Source organism: Sorex fumeus, unplaced genomic scaffold, assembly GCF_029834395.1.
Source record: "Sorex fumeus unplaced genomic scaffold, SorFum_2.1 ptg000019l, whole genome shotgun sequence".
NCBI lineage: Eukaryota > Metazoa > Chordata > Mammalia > Eulipotyphla > Soricidae > Sorex > Sorex fumeus.
The window spans coordinates 734,767-751,608 of NW_026606076.1; the positions used below are offsets into that span (position 1 = coordinate 734,767).

The window sequence follows — 16,842 nt, forward strand, 5'->3', positions numbered from 1 at the left end:
CCAGAAAATAAATAACAACTGTCAACTGTCCTCCCATTGTTCATCGATTTGCTCGAGTGGGCCCAGTAACGTCTCCATTGTGAGACTTGTTGTTACTGTGTTTGGCATATCGAATACGTCATGGGTAGCTTGCCAGGCTCTGCCGTGCGGGCGAGATACTCGGTAGCTTGCGGGGCTCTCTGAGAGGGGTGGAGGAATTGAACCCGGCTCGGCCGGGCCGGCTGCATGAAAGGCAAATGCCCTACCTGCTGTGTTACCGCTCCAGCCCGATAAATAAATAAATAAAAATAAATAAATAAATAAAAAGAATCAGGCTGGAAGGGGTTTATTGAAATACTCCCAAGGAGCCCCAGTGAAATCATCCCGATTCTGTGTTCTGGGGAGATTTATAGTGAAGCACAGGAAGCCTGAGGTTCAGGGTAGGCTGGTTCCAGGGCTTTCCAGCAGGTTCCAGGAATTATGACAGCCATAAAAAAAAAAAAATCCCCGGGCAATGGCTTAACCAGCTGCTCAAGCCCAAGGACACGGGTCCCCTCCGTCCTGTCTGCCCTGCTCTGTGGTGACCGGTCAGAGACAGTGCAACTTGGTGACAGGGACACAGCAAGTCCCAGTTTGGGGGTCTGCGGATGTGAATAAAAGGGGGCCCGGAGAGAAGCAGCCCTGAAGTGCAACTGGCTGAGGGGGTCCTCTGTGATCCAGGGGTGTCCAACTCCCCTGTCCACTACTATGTGGCAGGAAGTGGGGAGGCCCATTTGGAAGTTCGGGGGTGCTCAGAGGTTTCTCCTTCCTCTGCATTCAGGAATTACTCCTGGGAGTACCTGGCGGGGGGACTATATGGATTCCGGGGATCAAGCCCTCCCTGCTGTCCTATCACTCTGGTCCAGGGTGGGCCCGCCCTGGCCTGCGCCCACTGTGCTGACCTGCAGTGACCTGCCCCCTCCCCAGCCTACTGGGTCCCCCCGCCTCTCCCCACCCCAGTCTCTGGCATCTAGCCACTGAACAATGATCTGGATTATTTTGATGGGGCTTAAGGCTGGGTGGGGGCGTATGGGTGGGAGCCGGGGAGCCGGGCTGGAGGGTATTTTCTGCTTGGCACCCTGGTCTTTTAAAAAGCTTTTCTCAGGGGGATTGTGATAGGACAGTGGGGGGAGGGGGGGTTGGGCATTTGCCTTGCACATGGCGGACCCGGGTGCAAGCTCTGGCATCTCATAGGGTCCCCCGTGCACTGCCAGGAGTGATCCCTGAGTGCAGAGCCAGAAGGAAGCCCTGAGCACCACCAGGTATGACTCCCCCCCCCCAAACCTAAACCCAAACCCAACCAAAACAACAACAAAAAAGCTTTCTCAGGCTCAAAGCCAGGCAGAGGCCAGTGGAAACATGGATGGAACCAGGATAAGGATAGGGGGCGGGGGCTGGAGCGATAGCACAGTGGGTAGGGCGTTTGCCTTGCACGCGGCCAACCCGGGTTCGATTCCCAGCATCCCATATGGCCCCCCGAGCACAGGGCTAATTCCTGAGCGCAGAGCCAGGAGTAACCCCTGTGCATTGCCGGGTGTGACCCAAAAAGCAAAAAAAAAAAAAAAGGATGGGGGATGACATCCCCTCCCCTCTTGGGCCAGCCTGGGCCAGGGGTGGGGGCACTCCATAATCAGGCCTCGCCCAGCATCCCCCCCAACTCCTGGGGAGCCCGCCAATGCTGAGGCAAATCCGTTTGTGGGACACCTAATTAGCTAGCGGGTCTCCCAGGACCCCTGACCCAGTTGCTGCCGGCGGAGATGCCCTTGGGAACGGGGGGTTCGAGTGCTCGGCACCGCTGCTCGGACAGAGGTCAGAGCTGATAGGGTGGACCCCGGGGGAGGTGCTGGGGTGGGGGTGGGGGCTGATGCAAGGATTTAGGGGTGACCCCGCCCCCAGGCAATCCTCCCATCTGGCCCAGAAGTAGGACACGGCTCCCCCTGCACCCCCACTGCCTGGGCAGCCTCTCCCACGAGGGGGGACCACGTCAGCCGGGGCGGGGGGGACCGGGAAGGAACCGCCGGCCTCATTTGTAACAGCTCAGCCGAGCCGAGCGGAAGGGTCTATGGTGAGATGGGCGCAGGTTGGGGTGCGGGGAGGCGGACCCCGCGCTGGGTGGGGTGGGGGGAGCTGGTGGGACCCACGGCGCGTCGTGTGTCCCCAGGCGGGCGCCCCGGACCAGGAGGGCTTCTTCGACCTGGTCAGCCACGTGCAGGGAGGCCGCATGGAGGAGCAGCGGTGCCAGTTGCAAGCCGGGTCCGGGCAGCACCCTGAGAGCCGTGAGCACGGACCCAGGGGTGGGGATGTTGAGGGATGAACGGGGTGACCTGCAATGAGGGTCCGTAGGGTGGGAGCCCAGGCTTCGCATGGGGAGACGCGGGCTCCTCGGGCACTTGGGGCTTCCTGGGAGCAGGCACTGGGTAGGGACCCCTATTACACCTGAATGTTTGCGGGGCTGGAGCGACAGCACAGCGGGGAGGGTGTTCGGCTTGCACACGGCCGACCCGGGTTCGATTCCCAGCATCTCATATGGTCCCCGGAGCACCGCCAGGAGTCATTCCTGAGTGCGGAGCCAGGAGGAACCCCTGAGCATCGCTGGGTGTGACCCACCCTCCAAAAAAAAAGGGGAAAAAAAGGGAATGGAAGGGGTGGGGGTGGCAGGAGGGATACGAGGAACATTGGTGGTGGAGAATGAGCACTGGTGGAGGGATGGGTTCTCGCACATTGTATGACTGAAACCTAATTATAAAAGTTTGTAAGTCTGGGGGCTGGAGCAATAGCACAGCGGGTAGGGTGTTTGCCTTGCACGCGACCGACCCGGGTTCGATTGCCAGCATCCCATGTGATCCCCAGAGCACCATCAGGAGTGATTCCTGAGTGCAGAGCCAGGAGTAACCCCCTTGTGCATCACCAGGTGTGACCCAAAAAGCAAAAAAAAAAAAAAAAGACCAGTTGGGGGCTCCAGTCGACTGGGGTGTGGGTGGGCGTCTGGAGTCTGAGTCTGTGCCCACCTGCATGCTACACCCTGTCCCCCCATGCCAGCCCCCGGAACAGAGAGTGGCCCCGCACCCGAGATGGACAATCTCATGGACATGCTCGCCAGCACCCAAGGCCGTCGCATGGACGATCAGCGCGTGACCATCAGCGCCCTGCCAGGTTTCCAGCCTGTGGGTCCTAAGGTGGGTGCCTTCCTGCCACCACCCCTCACCTCCATCAGGGCCCATCCTGGGCACCTGCTGGCGGCGGCGTTCTGGCCCATATACCTCCTGAGTGAGGAACAGGGACACAGCAGCCTGGGTGGGGCTGCCCAAGTCCGGCAGGGGGACGTGTGAATGTCAGAACCGAGGCCGAGACTCCAGCTAGGGCCAGAGATCAGCCAGCCGACCTGGGTTCGATCCCCAGCATCCCATAGGGTCCCCCAACCACCACCAGGAGTAATTCCTGAGTGCAGAGCCAGGAATAACCCCTGAACATTGCTGGGTGTGACCCCAAAAGACTTTGGGGAGATCCTCGAGACACCCCCAAAGGCTGCTTTCAAGGCTGAGAAGCTGAGGGGCTGGGGTGATAGCACAGCGGGTAAGGTGTTTGCATTGCACGCGGCCGACCCGGGTTCGATTCCCAGCATCCCATCTGGTCCCCTGAGCACCGCCAGGAGTAATTCCTGAGTGCAGAGCCAGGAGTAACCCCTGTGCATCGCCGAGTGTGACCCAAAAAGCCAAAAAAAAAAAAGGAGTAAGTCATGAGTACTGACTGGGTATTGTCCACCCCCCCAAAAAAAATTGTTAAAATTAAAAAATTGGGGGCTGGAGAGACAGTCCAGCGGGGAGGGCACTTGCCCTGCACATGGCCTACCTGGGTTCGATCCCCAGCATGCCATAGGGTCCCCCAAGCACCGCCAGGGGTTAATTGAGAACAGAGCCAGGAGTCATTCCTGAGCACTGCTGGTGACCCAACCCCCACCTCTAAAAAAAACGAGGGGGGGTGGGGGAGAAAGGAAGAGCTTTCGACTCCCCCCTTCTCCCGATTAACCTCGCTCTCCCTTGCCCGCCCTTTCTCCACAGGACAAAATGCAGAAACGCCCCGGGACCCTGAGTCCCCAACCCCTGCTTGTGCCCCAGGACCCGATGGCACTCAGCTTCCGTCGCAACAGCAGTCCCCAACCCCAGACCCAAGGCCCCTGAAGGGCCTGAGTAAGCTGGCCGGGCACCGTCCCCCCCCAACCGGCTCCTCCTACAGGCAGATAGATAATAAAGGACGGCTTGAGGACAAGGAACTGAGGAACCGAATGTGTGTTATTTGGCTTCGTGACAGGCGGGTGGACGGGTGGGTAGACCGTGGGCCTCAGGAGCTGTGCTGGGCCGCTCGAAGGAGCTTCTCCTCCCTCTGCTTCCGAAGCCGCGCCTTAAACTCTTCCATCTCTCGGCGCTGTGCGTGGGGCCGATGGTAGGAGGGAGAGACAAGACAGGGTTGGGGTTGGCGGACCACACACACACCCCACACACAGACACACACACAGCCGAGGGCTGGGACCTCTCTCCCTCCACCCTAGCCACCCCCCCCCCCCAACTCCCAGCTTCCGAGCTGACTTGGGTGGCCGGAGCACAGGAAAAAACTATGCTGGTTAGAATCAGGGCCTACTTGGGGCTGGAGTGATAGCACAGCGGGTAGGGTGTTTGCCTTGCACGCGGCCGACCCGGGTTCGATTCCCAGCATCCCATATGGTCCCCTGAGCACCGCCAGGGATAATTCCTGAGTGCAGAGCCAGGAGTGACCCCTGTGCATCACCGGTGTGACCCAAAAAGAAAAACAAAACAAAACAAAAAAAGAATCAGGGCCTACTTGGGGCCCTGAGAGATGGGTCAGCAGGAAAAGTATTTGACTTGCATGTGGTGGCCCCTCCCAGGATCCCTGGTACTGCATTGGGTGCTCTCAGCTCTACCAGGAATGACCCTGAGCACTGCCGGGTGTGGCCCCAATCCCTCCCACGCCCCCCAAAAAGAACCGACCCAGATCAAGAATAAGCAGGATTGTGGCCGAAGCAATACAGTACAGCAAGTAGGGCATTTGACTTGCACGCAGCCGACCTGGGTTCAATTCCAAGCATCCCATATGGTCCCCCGAGCACTGCCAGGAGTAATTCCTGAGATGCATGAGCCAGGAGTGACCCCTGTGCAACGCTGGGTGTGACCCAAAAAGCAAAAAAAAAAAAAAAAAAGAACAAGCAAGATCAGTGTCATGGGTCACAGAGCGTTTTCCAGAAACTAAACCCTGGGCTTTCAGGTCCCTGGCAGCAACTGGGGCCAATATTGACACGGGTACCCCTCCCCGCCATGGACACCTCTGGTGGCAGGAGCAGGGTGTCACTTACCTGCTCTTCTGTCTCAGGAGGCCACAGCTCTCTCTGTGGGGACGAAGTCACAGCTCCAGGCAGGCTCCTGAAGCCTGACCTGGGAGGATCTTCTGGGCTCCCCAGAAGCCCCCCAGGGCTGGATCCTTCATCCCCCAGCCCCCCAAGCCCCTCCAAGGGTACCCACACCCACCTTGCGCTGTATGACGTTCTGTTCAAACCATTCAGCCTGATTGGCAACCCAGAACATGGCCACGGGGAAGGTGAGGTAGAGAACCATCTGGAAGGGCAAGCGGTAGATAAGCAGAACTTAGGGGTCCCACCCCTCACCTCCACGTGCAGGCCCAACCACCAGGAACCCCCAAACACCTCCTCGGCGGCCTCCTTACCAGGAACCCCAGAGCTCTCTTGGATGAGTCCAAGTTTATTCCCTGGAGCCAGAGAGAGCTTAGCGGGCTGGAGAATAGGTCTGGCATGCAGGAGGACCCGGGTCTCACGGCTGCAGCATACGATCTCCCCCCAACACACACACCCCCAGCACCCGCCGGGAGCCCCGCCGAAAGAAAGTCTATTTCTGCTGCAATCCAAGAAATCTTGCTCCCGAGAGCCCCTTCTCAAAACGCTCCCTTCCCTCTGAACACAGCACCCTCGGGTCTATATTGCAATCAATGACAACCAATGCAATCGATGACAATCAATGCCCTGAATGCAATCCTTCCAAGTTAGATCCCCCGAGGGATCCTCCCAAGCCCAGGAGAAATCATTTTTCATGTTCCTAAATCCGAGGATATAAGTAGTCCCTGCTGATGACACCCATCTCAAGCCCAAGGGTTCCCCCAGGGGCTAAAGTTTCCCCCCCTTCCCCGCTCCATCGCCCCTTTCCGAGTCCCCCCGACTTCAGGTAACCGCACCCCCCGCCACCCTGCTATGTCCCCGCTCCAATCTCTGCACCTTCCTCCCCAGGAGTGCTCGCTCTTTGACATCCCCTCCTTTTTTCTGGTCTCCTCCTCTGCGTCACCAAGACGCCCCCCAATCCAGCCTCCCATCCCGCCCTCTCCCGGTCCTGGGGTTCACTGACCCGAAAAACCTCTAATTTCACCCCCATCTCGGCTGCTTCCAGCCTTGCAAAGTCGCTTCCGCCCCGCCAGGGCCAACCCTCCTGCAAGACAGTAGCTCATTGGGATTTCGCGGGTCCCACGGCTGCAGCTGATTGGTCGAGGAGGCCCCCTCGTGACGTCATCTCCAGTCGCTTTTCCCCCCTACTTCCGTTCTCTGTCGCTTCGGAGCGGAAAGTCAACAAGGCAGAGCTGGGCGGGGCCAAAGGGTTCTTGGCCAATAGGAAGTAGACTTGGCTCTGGAGGGGGCGGGTCTTGGGCGCGTGACGTCGAAACCCCCGCGACTCTCTCGCCCGGAAGCCCTGGAAGATGGTGGCGATGGCGCGGCCGTCGCGTACCGAGCGGTCGGACCTCGTCTTCGTAAGTTCGCGGATGGGGTCGAGGGTGACTTTTTCGCAGGGCAGCGAGGCCAGGGAGGCCGTAGGGAAGCGGAGTCCGGCCTCCCCGGGGGATCGAGGCAACTTTTGGGGGGTTGACGGACGGGCCAGAGGCGGGTCGGTGATGCCTGGACCAGGCTGGCCGGGGAGGCTGCAGCCCTGGAGGCGGCGAACCGGGCCTGGGTCGGAGAAGGGAGCAAGGTGGGAGGGGGCGAGTCGCCGAGCTAATGCAGAAAGGAGAGATCCGGTAGGGGTCGGAGCCCTGGGACGGCGGGGAGGGCGTTGGCCTTGCTTGCAGCCTACCCGGTGGGTTCGATCCCCGGAGCCCCCATATCTATGATCTTCCCAGAGCCTGCCAGGAGCGATCTCTGGACGCAGAGCCAAGATGTGGCCCCAACTTTACCCACCCCCACCCCATTTGCTTATTTATTTTTTTGCTTTTTTTTTTTTGAGGTCACACCCGGCGATGCTCAGGGGTCACTCCTGGCTCTGCACTCAGGAGTCACTCCTGGCAGTGCTCGGGGGGACCCTATGGGATGCTGGGAATCGAACCTGGGTCGGGCCGCATGCAAGGCAAACGCCCTACCCGCTGTGCTATTGCTCCAGCCCCCCAGTTTCGGGTTATGTAGCGAGCCTGCTCCGATTGGGCACGAGGACCAGTTGCTGGTGGAGGGCTGGAGAGTGGGTACTGCACCCCGGGTTTGTTTTTTTTTTTGCTTTTTGGGTCACACCTGGCGATGCACAGGGGTTACTCCTGGTTCATGCACTCAGGAATGACTCCTGGCGGTGCTCGGGGGACCCTGTGGGATGCTGGGGATCGAACCCAGGTCGGCCACGTGCAAGGCAAACGCCCTACCCGCTGTGCTATGGCTCCAGCCCCCTGTTTCCTTGTTTTTTTGATCGACATCCAGCAGTGCTCAGGGGTCATTCCTGGCTCTGCACTAGGGGATCTCTCCTGACGGTTTCTATGATCCTATGGAATGCCAAAGGTTCAGTCCTGGTCAGCCTCCTGCAAGGCAGATGCTCTCCAAGTGTACGACCCTCTCCACTTGCTTGGGACTCAGTATTTGGCCGACCGTTTGATTTTCCCAGGTTCCGTGCTCCTCCAGTAGGTTTTTGGGATCCTGGGAGATGCGGAGCTGTAAGAGATCCTGGCGGAAGCGGGTGTAGCATCTGGGCTGTGTTGGACCAGAGGGGTTCATGCAACCAAGTGTGCAATTGTAACCAGGTCACTTGCAGGATGGACCCCAAGCCCTACCATAATGGAATCCAGGATCACCATTGGTCACCAAAGCTTTATGCTATTTATTTATTTATTTATTTATTTATTTTTGGCTTTTTGGGGTCACACCGGTCGATGCACAGGGGTTCCTCCTGGTTCACGCACTCAGGAATGACTCCTGGCGGTGCTCGGGGGACCCTACGGGATGCTGGGAATCGAACCTAGGTCGGCTACGTGCAAGGCAAACGTCCTCCCCGCTGTGCTATCGCTCCAGCCCCTGCACCCCGGTTTGGAGGGCAGACGCTCTGGACCCCCTTCCCTACCCCCCGCAGGAGGAAGAAGACCTCCCCTATGAGGAGGAAATCATGCGGAACCAGTTCTCCGTGAAGTGCTGGCTCCGGTACATCGAGTTCAAGCAGGGCGCCCCCAAGCCCAGGCTCAATCAGCTGTACGAACGGGCCCTCAAGCTGCTGCCCTGCAGGTGGGAAGCACCCCAGCGGCCCTGGGGGGGCCGAAGGAGAGGGGGGTCCCCCACCCTGGGCTGCCCCTCACCGAACTGACCGGTAGAGCTGGAGGTGGGCACAGGTGGGCACACTTCCCCTGGCCCAGCGTGCTGACAGTTGTCATGGAGGCCCAGTCGCCACCTCTCGGAGGGCGGGGGGAGCAGGGGGGAAAAAGTTTGGGGGGCTTGCGATGTTGACCCGCCGTGGTCCGCACCCCCCCGCCCCCTTTCCTCAGCTACAAACTCTGGTACCGGTACCTGAAGGCACGCCGGGCGCAGGTCAAGCACCGCTGTGTCACTGATCCCGCTTACGAAGATGTCAACAACTGTCACGAGAGGGCTTTTGTGTTTATGCACAAGGTGGGGGTCTGCACCGGGCAGGAGGGGCGGGGGGGACAGGCCTGGGGCTGGGTCTAGACTTGGCCCTTGAGGATGTTCGTTCTTTGAGTACTGGGTGGGTCCTAACTTGGGCCGGGGCCGGGGGCCGCAGCTCAGACCAGCCTCTGCCCGCCCCTCCCCCGCCCCCCACCCCAGATGCCGCGTCTGTGGCTCGATTACTGCCAGTTCCTGATGGACCAGGGCCGGGTCACGCACACGCGCCGCACCTTCGATCGGGCGCTGCGGGCGCTCCCCATCACGCAGCACTCGAGGATCTGGCCCCTGTACCTGCGTTTTCTGCGCTCGCATCCGCTGCCCGAGACGGCCGTGCGGGGCTACCGGCGTTTCCTCAAGGTGAGCGGGGCCGGGGGCTGGAGTGATAGCGGATAGGGCGTCTGCCTTGCACGCGGCCGATCCGGGTTTGATTCCCAGCATCCCATAGGGTCCCCTGAGTACCGCCAGGGGTAACTCCTGAGTGCAGAGCCAGGAGTAACCCCTGTGCATTGCCGGGTGTGACCCAAAACGCAAAAAAAAAAAAAAAAAGTGAATGGGGACTTGGACTGGGCTCTAGCTGTCCCCGTCTGCCGGCCGGGTACTGGGGTGAATCAGAGTCCCCGATGCCACCATGCCAGGCTGGGAGACGGGCGGGAAGGCGCAGGGCCAGGCTGGGTCAGCCCAGGCTACCCCTCGACCCTGACTGGGGTGCGGCCGCGCCCTCCCCAGCTGAGCCCCGAGAGCGCCGAGGAATACATCGAATACCTGAAGTCCAGCGACCGGCTGGACGAGGCGGCACAGCGCCTGGCCACGGTGGTCAACGACGAACGATTCGTGTCCAAGGCTGGCAAGTCTAATTACCAGGTGGGCTGCGGGGGGGGTGGGGAAGCCCCGCCATCACCGCCTCCCCTCTGCTGCCCCCCCGACGGGCCCGTGACCGTGACCAGGTCTTCACCCCCCCCACCCCCCACAGCTCTGGCACGAGCTCTGCGACCTCATCTCCCAGAACCCCGACAAGGTGCAGTCCCTGAACGTGGACGCCATCATCCGCGGCGGCCTCACCCGCTTCACTGACCAGCTGGGCAAGCTCTGGCGCTCGCTGGCCGATTACTACATCCGAAGCGGCCACTTCGAGAAGGTGCGGGACTGCGGGCTGAGCCGGTCCGTCCCCCTGGGACGCAGAGGGGGGCCTCCGAGACCCAGCGTGCTCTGTGTGCAGGAGGAGGCCCGGGTCCTGTCCCCGGCGCCACTGGGGGACCCTTCGCTTCCCCTCAAGGCCTTTACAGGAAGGTGCAGGGTCCCAGACAGTCCCCTTGGGGTCAGCCCTGGGGTCACTGTCCCTGGCTACATGCCTGGAACTCCCACATCTCGGGACCCTCCTGCCTTCCTCCCTCCCTCCCCGTCCCCCCTTCCCCTGCAGTGCTCGCTGAGTCCTGCTACTGTTCAAGGATCACTCCTGGTGGGGCTCCGGAGACCCTGTGGGGTGCCTGGGATCAAACTCGGGTTAGCCGTGTGCAAGCCAGCGCCCTCCCTGCTGTGCCGCCCCCTCCCACCTCCACCCTCGGGGTGTCTTTCTTCTCAAACTAGGGGTGCCTGTGTCTATCACAGGCGCCGCCCACCCCCACGTGGGGTGACTTGGCGCCTGGTTAGGGAGTGGCGGGTCGGGGTGCTTGGGGGTGCCCTCGGGGCTGTTGGGGCCAGATTGGAGGACGTGGGCGCAGAGAGCAGTAGGGTGAGGGGTTCGGGGGGACCGGGGATGGCCTGGGCAGCTGCCTGGTCTGGAGAACCCCCTCGGGCCACCGCGGGGGAGACCAGCTGAGCTCAGGGCGGGGGTTCGGCGGGGTGGGTGTGGGCTGGGGTGGGGATCCAACCGGCCCGGTCCCCGCAGGCCCGGGACGTTTACGAGGAGGCCGTCCGCACCGTGATGACCGTGCGCGACTTCACCCAAGTGTTCGACAGCTACGCGCAGTTCGAGGAGAGCATGATCGCGGCCAAGATGGAGACGGCGTCGGAGCTGGGCCGGGAGGAGGAAGGTGGGCGCGGGGCCGGGGCCGGGGTCCGAGTGGCCTGGTGGGCCTCCAACGGCCAGGGCGGATCTGAGGGCCGTGGGGTGGGGTGGGGGAAGCGGGGACCGAGCTGAGCAGGAAGGGGGCGGGAAGGGGGGGGCCGCGACCTCACCGGCCGCTCCCACCGCAGATGACGTGGACTTGGAGCTGCGCCTTGCCCGCTTCGAGCAGCTCATCAGCCGGCGGCCCCTGCTGCTCAACAGCGTCCTGCTGCGCCAGAACCCGCACCACGTGCACGAGTGGCACAAGCGCGTGGCCCTGCACGAGGGCCGCCCCCGCGAGGTGCCCCCTCCCCGCCCCTGTCCCGCCGCCTCCCCTCCCCCCCGTCCCATCTTCCCCGTGCCTGACCCAGTTCCTCCCCTCAGATCATCAACACCTACACGGAGGCCGTGCAGACCGTCGACCCCTTCAAGGCCACGGGCAAGCCGCACACGCTGTGGGTCGCCTTTGCCAAGTTCTACGAGGACAACGGGCAGCTGGACGACGTGAGTGCCCGCCGGGGCATGCCTGTGTTTATACGTGTGTGTGTGTCCGTGTCTGTGTCCATGTGTCCGAATGTGGTCATGTGAGCGTATCCGTGTGTGCCTGTGCTTGTTTGTATCGTGTGTGTGTGTATCCGTGCGAGCGTATCCACGTGCACCTGTGTCTGCCTGTGTCGTATGCTTGTGTGTCTGAGTATCTGCATGCCGGTGTGTGTGTATCTGAGTGCGTGTGTGTGCGTGTGTGCGTGCGCGCGAGTGTGATCCTTGATCTCCCCGGGGATGCCTCGCCCCTGCCGTCGCGTGGGTGTGGCGCCCGCCCTCAGCGCTGCCTCCCCGTGCCCGCAGGCCCGCATCATCCTGGAGAAGGCCACCAAGGTGAGCTTCAAGCAGGTGGACGACCTGGCCAGCGTGTGGTGCGAGTGTGGCGAGCTGGAGCTGCGGCACGAGAGCTACGACCAGGCCCTGCGGCTGCTGCGGGTGAGTGGTCGCCCCAGGGTGGGCTCGGAGGACCAGGGGGAGGGTGGCCGGGAACCCACAGCCAGCTCCGGCCGCCCCTCCCCCCCCCGCAGAAGGCCACGGCGCTGCCGGCCCGCCGTGCCGAGTACTTCGACGGCTCCGAGCCGGTGCAGAACCGCGTGTACAAGTCCCTGAAGGTGTGGTCCATGCTGGCCGACCTGGAGGAGAGCCTGGGCACCTTCCAGTCCACCAAGGCCGTGTACGACCGCATCCTGGACCTGCGCATCGCCACGCCCCAGATCGTCATCAACTACGCCATGTTCCTGGAGGAGCACAAGTACTTCGAGGAGAGCTTCAAGGTGGGCCGGGGTTGGGGGGGCGGGGGGCGCTCCGCAGAGCCGTACCCCCAGGCGGCTGGCTGCTGAGGCCTCATGTCCTCACCGGGTGCCACTCTGGGCTCACCCCGACCCCGTGCACCCTGGTCTCTCCTCATCCTTGGATGCCAGTCCTTGGCCGCGTGACCTGGACACTCTGGGATTCCACCCCCCACTGGGGAGCGGCGTGTGGCAGGGAGTGCGCGTTTCACGGGCAAGTTCTGCTTGTGTACTTAGGCTGGGGCAGCACTCACGGCCACTTGGGGTGTTTTTTTTTTTTTTTTGGTTTTTTTGCTTTTTGGGTCACATCTGGCATTGCACAGGGGTTACTCCTGGCGGTGCTCGGGGGACCATATGGGATGCTGGGAATCGAACCTGGGTCGGCCACGTGCAAGGCAAACGCCCTGCCTGCTGTGCTATCGATCCAGCCACACTTGGGGTGATTTACGTGAACACGTGCACCCGGGAGAGCCACCCATTCCCCTGCCTTAGGGTCCTACTGGGTCTAGTGGGGGCTTAGTACGCAGGCGTGCACCCCCCCCCCCCCAAGTGACAGCCCCGGACTCAGTCCCTTCCCTCATTAGCTCGCCTGGTGGCTACTGACAGGGCTGAGGCTGGGCGGGGAAGAGTCCCCGGGGCTGGGGGACCGCTCTGGATGATGGGGTGGCAGCCCCCTCACCGCCCCCCTCCACCTCTCCGCCAGGCCTACGAGCGCGGCATCTCGCTGTTCAAGTGGCCCAACGTGTCCGACATCTGGAGCACGTACCTGACCAAGTTCATCGCCCGCTACGGAGGCCGCAAGCTGGAGCGGGCGCGGGACCTGTTCGAGCAGGCGCTGGACGGCTGCCCCCCCAAATACGCCAAGAGTGAGTGGGGCTGGAGGGGTGGCTGGAGCCATAGCACAGCGGGGAGGGCGTTTGCCTTGCACGTGGCCGATCTGGGTTCGATTCCCAGCATCCCCTAGGGTCCCCCGAGCACCGCCAGGGGTAATTCCTGAATGCAGAGCCAGGAGTGACCCCTGTGCATTGCCGGGTGTGACCCAAAAACCAAAAAAAAAAAAATCAATTTAAAATTTTTTAACTTCAGGGGATTGGAGAGATAGTACAGTGGGTAGGGCACTTGCCTTGCTCGCAGCTGACCCGGGTTCAATCCCCGGCATCCCATGGGGTGGGGGGGTTCCCCCATGAGCCACCAGCAATAATTCCTCAGTGCAGAATTGGGAGTCACTCGAGCATCACCAGGTGTGGCCCCAACTTAATAATAATCATTATTTTTTAAATAATAAATAAAAATAAAAATTACTGTTGCCCTTCTCGAGCCTTCAAAATGGGTGGACACCCCCTCATCTCCAGGCATCAAGATGAAAAAGCTGGGGCTGGAGCGATAGCACAGCAGGGAGGGCGTTTGCCTTGCACGCGGCCGACCCGGGTTCGATTCCCAGCAGCCCATATGGTCCCCCGAGCACCGCCAGGAGTAATTCCTGAGTGCAGAGCTAGGAGAAACCCCTGAGAATCTCTGGGTGTGACCCGAAAAGAAAAAACAAAACAAAACAAAACAAACAAACAAAAAAATATATATATATATATATACTTACTCCCAGGGCTAGAGCAATAGCACAGTGGGTAGGGCGTTTGCCTTGCACGTGGCCAATCCGGGTTCGATTCCCAGCATCCCATATGGTCCCTCGAGGACCGCCAAGAGTGATTCCTGAGTGCAGAGCTAGGAGAAAACCCTGAGCATCATTGGGTGTGACCCAAAAATAAATATATCTAATTAATATATAGTAAAGGCCCTCCCGTTGATCATCGATTTGCTCGAGCGGGCCCAGTAACGTCTCCACTGGAGACTTTGTTGTTACTGTGTCTGGCATATCGAATACGTCATGGGTGGCTTGCCAGGCTCTGCCGTGAGGGCGAGATCCTCTCGGGAGCTTGCCGGGCTCTCCGAGAGGGGCGGAGGAATCGAACTCGGGTCGGCCATGTTGGCTGCGTGCAAGGCAAACGCCCTACCGCTGTGCTATCGCTCCAGCCCCAGCTTTTTCATCTTGATGCCTGGAGATGAGGGGGTGTCCACCCATTTTGAAGGCTTGGGAAATTATAATTATAATATATATATTGCACGCGGTCAACCCAGATTCGATTCCCAGCATCCCAGAGGGTCCCCCGAGCACCGCCAGGAGTAACTCCTGAGTGCATGAGCCAGGAGCAACCCCTGTGCAGTATTGTCGGGTGTGACCCACAAAGAAAAAAAAGAGAGAGAGAGAGAGAGAGAGAGGGGCGGGGAGGACGCAGGGCCCCGGCCCGGGCACCCGCTGAGCCCCGCTCCCCCCGCAGCCCTGTACCTGCTGTACGCGCAGCTGGAGGAGGAGTGGGGGCTGGCCCGGCACGCCATGGCCGTGTACGAGCGGGCCACCCGCGCCGTGGAACCCGCGCAGCAGTACGACATGTTCAACATCTACATCAAACGCGCGGCCGAGATCTACGGCGTCACGCACACGCGCAGCATCTACCAGAAGGCCATCGAGGTGCCCGGGGGGCGGGAGGCGGGAGCTGGAGGGCCGGGGGTGGGCCGGCAGCCTCGGGACCCCCCACCGAGCCCCTGCCCTGGCCCCCCGACCCCCAGGTGCTGTCGGACGAGCACGCGCGGGAGATGTGCCTGCGCTTCGCCGACATGGAGTGCAAGCTCGGGGAGATCGACCGTGCCCGCGCCATCTACAGCTTCTGCTCGCAGATCTGCGACCCCCGGGTGCGCTGAGCAGGGGCGGGGGACCCCCTCCTCGGGCTGGCGGAGAGGGCGGGGGGACGGCGTGGCTCGCGGCGGGGCGCCTCCCCGGTGCTCACGGGCGCCCTCCCCTCCCGCCCCGCAGACCACGGGGGCCTTCTGGCAGACGTGGAAGGAGTTCGAGGTGCGTCACGGCAACGAGGACACGATCCGCGAGATGCTGCGGATCCGCCGCAGCGTCCAGGCCACCTACAACACGCAGGTCAACTTCATGGCCTCCCAGATGCTCAAGGTGTCCGGCAGCGCCACGGGCACGGGTGAGCCCCGCGAGGCCTCCCCTGGGGCGGGGTGGGGTGGGGGGGGGTCAGGGGCACCGTGTCCGAGCCCTTGTGTCCCCCCCGCCCGTCCTCCGCCCTGCAGTGTCCGACCTGGCCCCCGGGCAGAGCGGCCTGGACGACATGAAGCTGCTGGAGCAGCGGGCGGAGCAGCTGGCCGCCGAGGCCGAGCGTGACCAGCCCCCGCGGGCCCAGAGCAAGATCCTGTTTGTGAGGTGAGGGCTCCCCCTCCGTGTCTGTCCGTCTGTCCGAGGGAGGGATGGAGCCAGTGTCACCATGTCCTTGACACACGCACACCCACCCCCCCCACCCCCCAGGAGCGACGCTTCCCGAGAGGAGCTGGCCCAGCTGGCCCAGCAGGCCAACCCCGAGGAGATCGAGCTGGACGAGGAGGAGGACGACGACGAGATGGACCTGGAGCCCAACGGTGAGGGGCGGCCCCAGCCAGGGCCAGCCAGGCGGGCAGGAGCAGGGGGGTGGGCAGTGCGTGTGCGCGGGGGAGGGCTGACCGGCGTCCTGGAGGGTCACCCGTGTCCCCTCCCCCGCCCAGAGGTGCGTCTGGAGCAGCAGAGCGTGCCAGCCGCCGTGTTCGGGAGCCTGAAGGAGGAAGGACCCCAATAAAAGCTTTGTTTGTTTGTACCCCACGCTCCGTGCCTCCTGCCTGCCCGCCCGCCCGCCCGCGCCGGGCCCAGGTGCCCAGAGGCCTTGCCAGCTCAGTGGCGCCCTGGCCCTGGGCCAGCCCCCCACCCCCACCCCGAGATTGGTTGGTGCGGGAGGAGGAGCAGCGGGCGCCGGGCCAGGCCCCCGCCCCACCCTCACCCCGCAGAGCCAGTTCCCAGGCTGGTCTGCGCCGCCCTGAGCCCAGCGAGGGCGGGAGGGCCACCCGCCCCGCCCCTCCCAGCCCAGGTCTGGCCAGCTCCTGTCCCCAGGGCAGTGCCTGCCTCTCCCTGCCCCCTCTCCAGTCACCAGAGAGCCGTCTCCTTCCTCTCCGGGAGTTTGTTCTCCCTGCCAGGGCCCCCCCTCCCTCAGGAAGAGGGGGTTTGGTTTTGGTGCTCGAGGACCAACATCTGGCCAAGGGGACCCTGTGGACGCCGGGGATCCAACTAGGTGGCCACGTGCAAGGCCAGCGCCCTCCCCAGTCCGATCTCCAACCCCCAGAAGAGGCTTTGGAGGCGCCCTGGCACTGTGCCCTGCTTGGAGTGGGGCGCTGCCCTCGTTCAGCTCCTGGCCGAGGTGTAGCCCTAAGCCCTGGCAAGCCCTGATTAGTCTTAAGGGATTTGAAGCAGGAGGGACGTAATCAGATTTGTGCCCAACCAAGGCCACCCAGGCTGCTGGGGGTGAGGGGGGACGGCTGACTGGGATCAGGCGAGGCAAAGGGTGTGGGGAGACCGACTGTTGGCTTTGGGCGGGGGGAGATGCAGGGGAGGTGACCGGGAGGCAGGCTGGCAGGCCCAGTGC

The 16,842-nt window shown here is 62.3% G+C and overlaps 3 protein-coding genes across 3 annotated transcripts; 2 read left to right on the plus strand and 1 right to left on the minus strand.

Annotated features, from left to right (window-relative positions):
- The first annotated feature begins 1,823 nt into the window (after window positions 1-1,823).
- Window positions 1,824-4,240, plus strand: PCP2 (Purkinje cell protein 2). Its single transcript, XM_056113205.1, has 4 exons — window positions 1,824-2,083; window positions 2,180-2,294; window positions 3,058-3,194; window positions 4,077-4,240. Exons 1-4 carry the CDS (start codon window positions 2,081-2,083, stop codon window positions 4,194-4,196), a joined length of 375 nt encoding a protein of 124 aa, XP_055969180.1. The 5' UTR covers window positions 1,824-2,080; the 3' UTR covers window positions 4,197-4,240.
- A 49-nt stretch (window positions 4,241-4,289) lies between these two features.
- Window positions 4,290-6,575, minus strand: LOC130022437 (protein PET100 homolog, mitochondrial). The gene is made up of 4 exons (XM_056113208.1): window positions 6,441-6,575; window positions 5,556-5,642; window positions 5,384-5,416; window positions 4,290-4,440 (listed from the first exon to the last, which is right to left on the minus strand). Exons 1-4 carry the CDS (start codon window positions 6,465-6,467, stop codon window positions 4,357-4,359), a joined length of 231 nt encoding a protein of 76 aa, XP_055969183.1. The 5' UTR covers window positions 6,468-6,575; the 3' UTR covers window positions 4,290-4,356.
- Window positions 6,576-6,769: 194 nt separating this feature from the next.
- On the plus strand, window positions 6,770-16,023 carry XAB2 (XPA binding protein 2). Its single transcript, XM_056113165.1, has 18 exons — window positions 6,770-6,837; window positions 8,409-8,557; window positions 8,815-8,938; window positions 9,113-9,310; window positions 9,680-9,814; window positions 9,924-10,088; window positions 10,839-10,983; window positions 11,147-11,298; window positions 11,382-11,501; window positions 11,844-11,975; window positions 12,068-12,313; window positions 13,032-13,194; window positions 14,662-14,852; window positions 14,951-15,073; window positions 15,195-15,366; window positions 15,470-15,599; window positions 15,702-15,811; window positions 15,935-16,023. Exons 1-18 carry the CDS (start codon window positions 6,787-6,789, stop codon window positions 16,003-16,005), a joined length of 2,577 nt encoding a protein of 858 aa, XP_055969140.1. The 5' UTR covers window positions 6,770-6,786; the 3' UTR covers window positions 16,006-16,023.
- The last annotated feature ends 819 nt before the right edge of the window (window positions 16,024-16,842 follow it).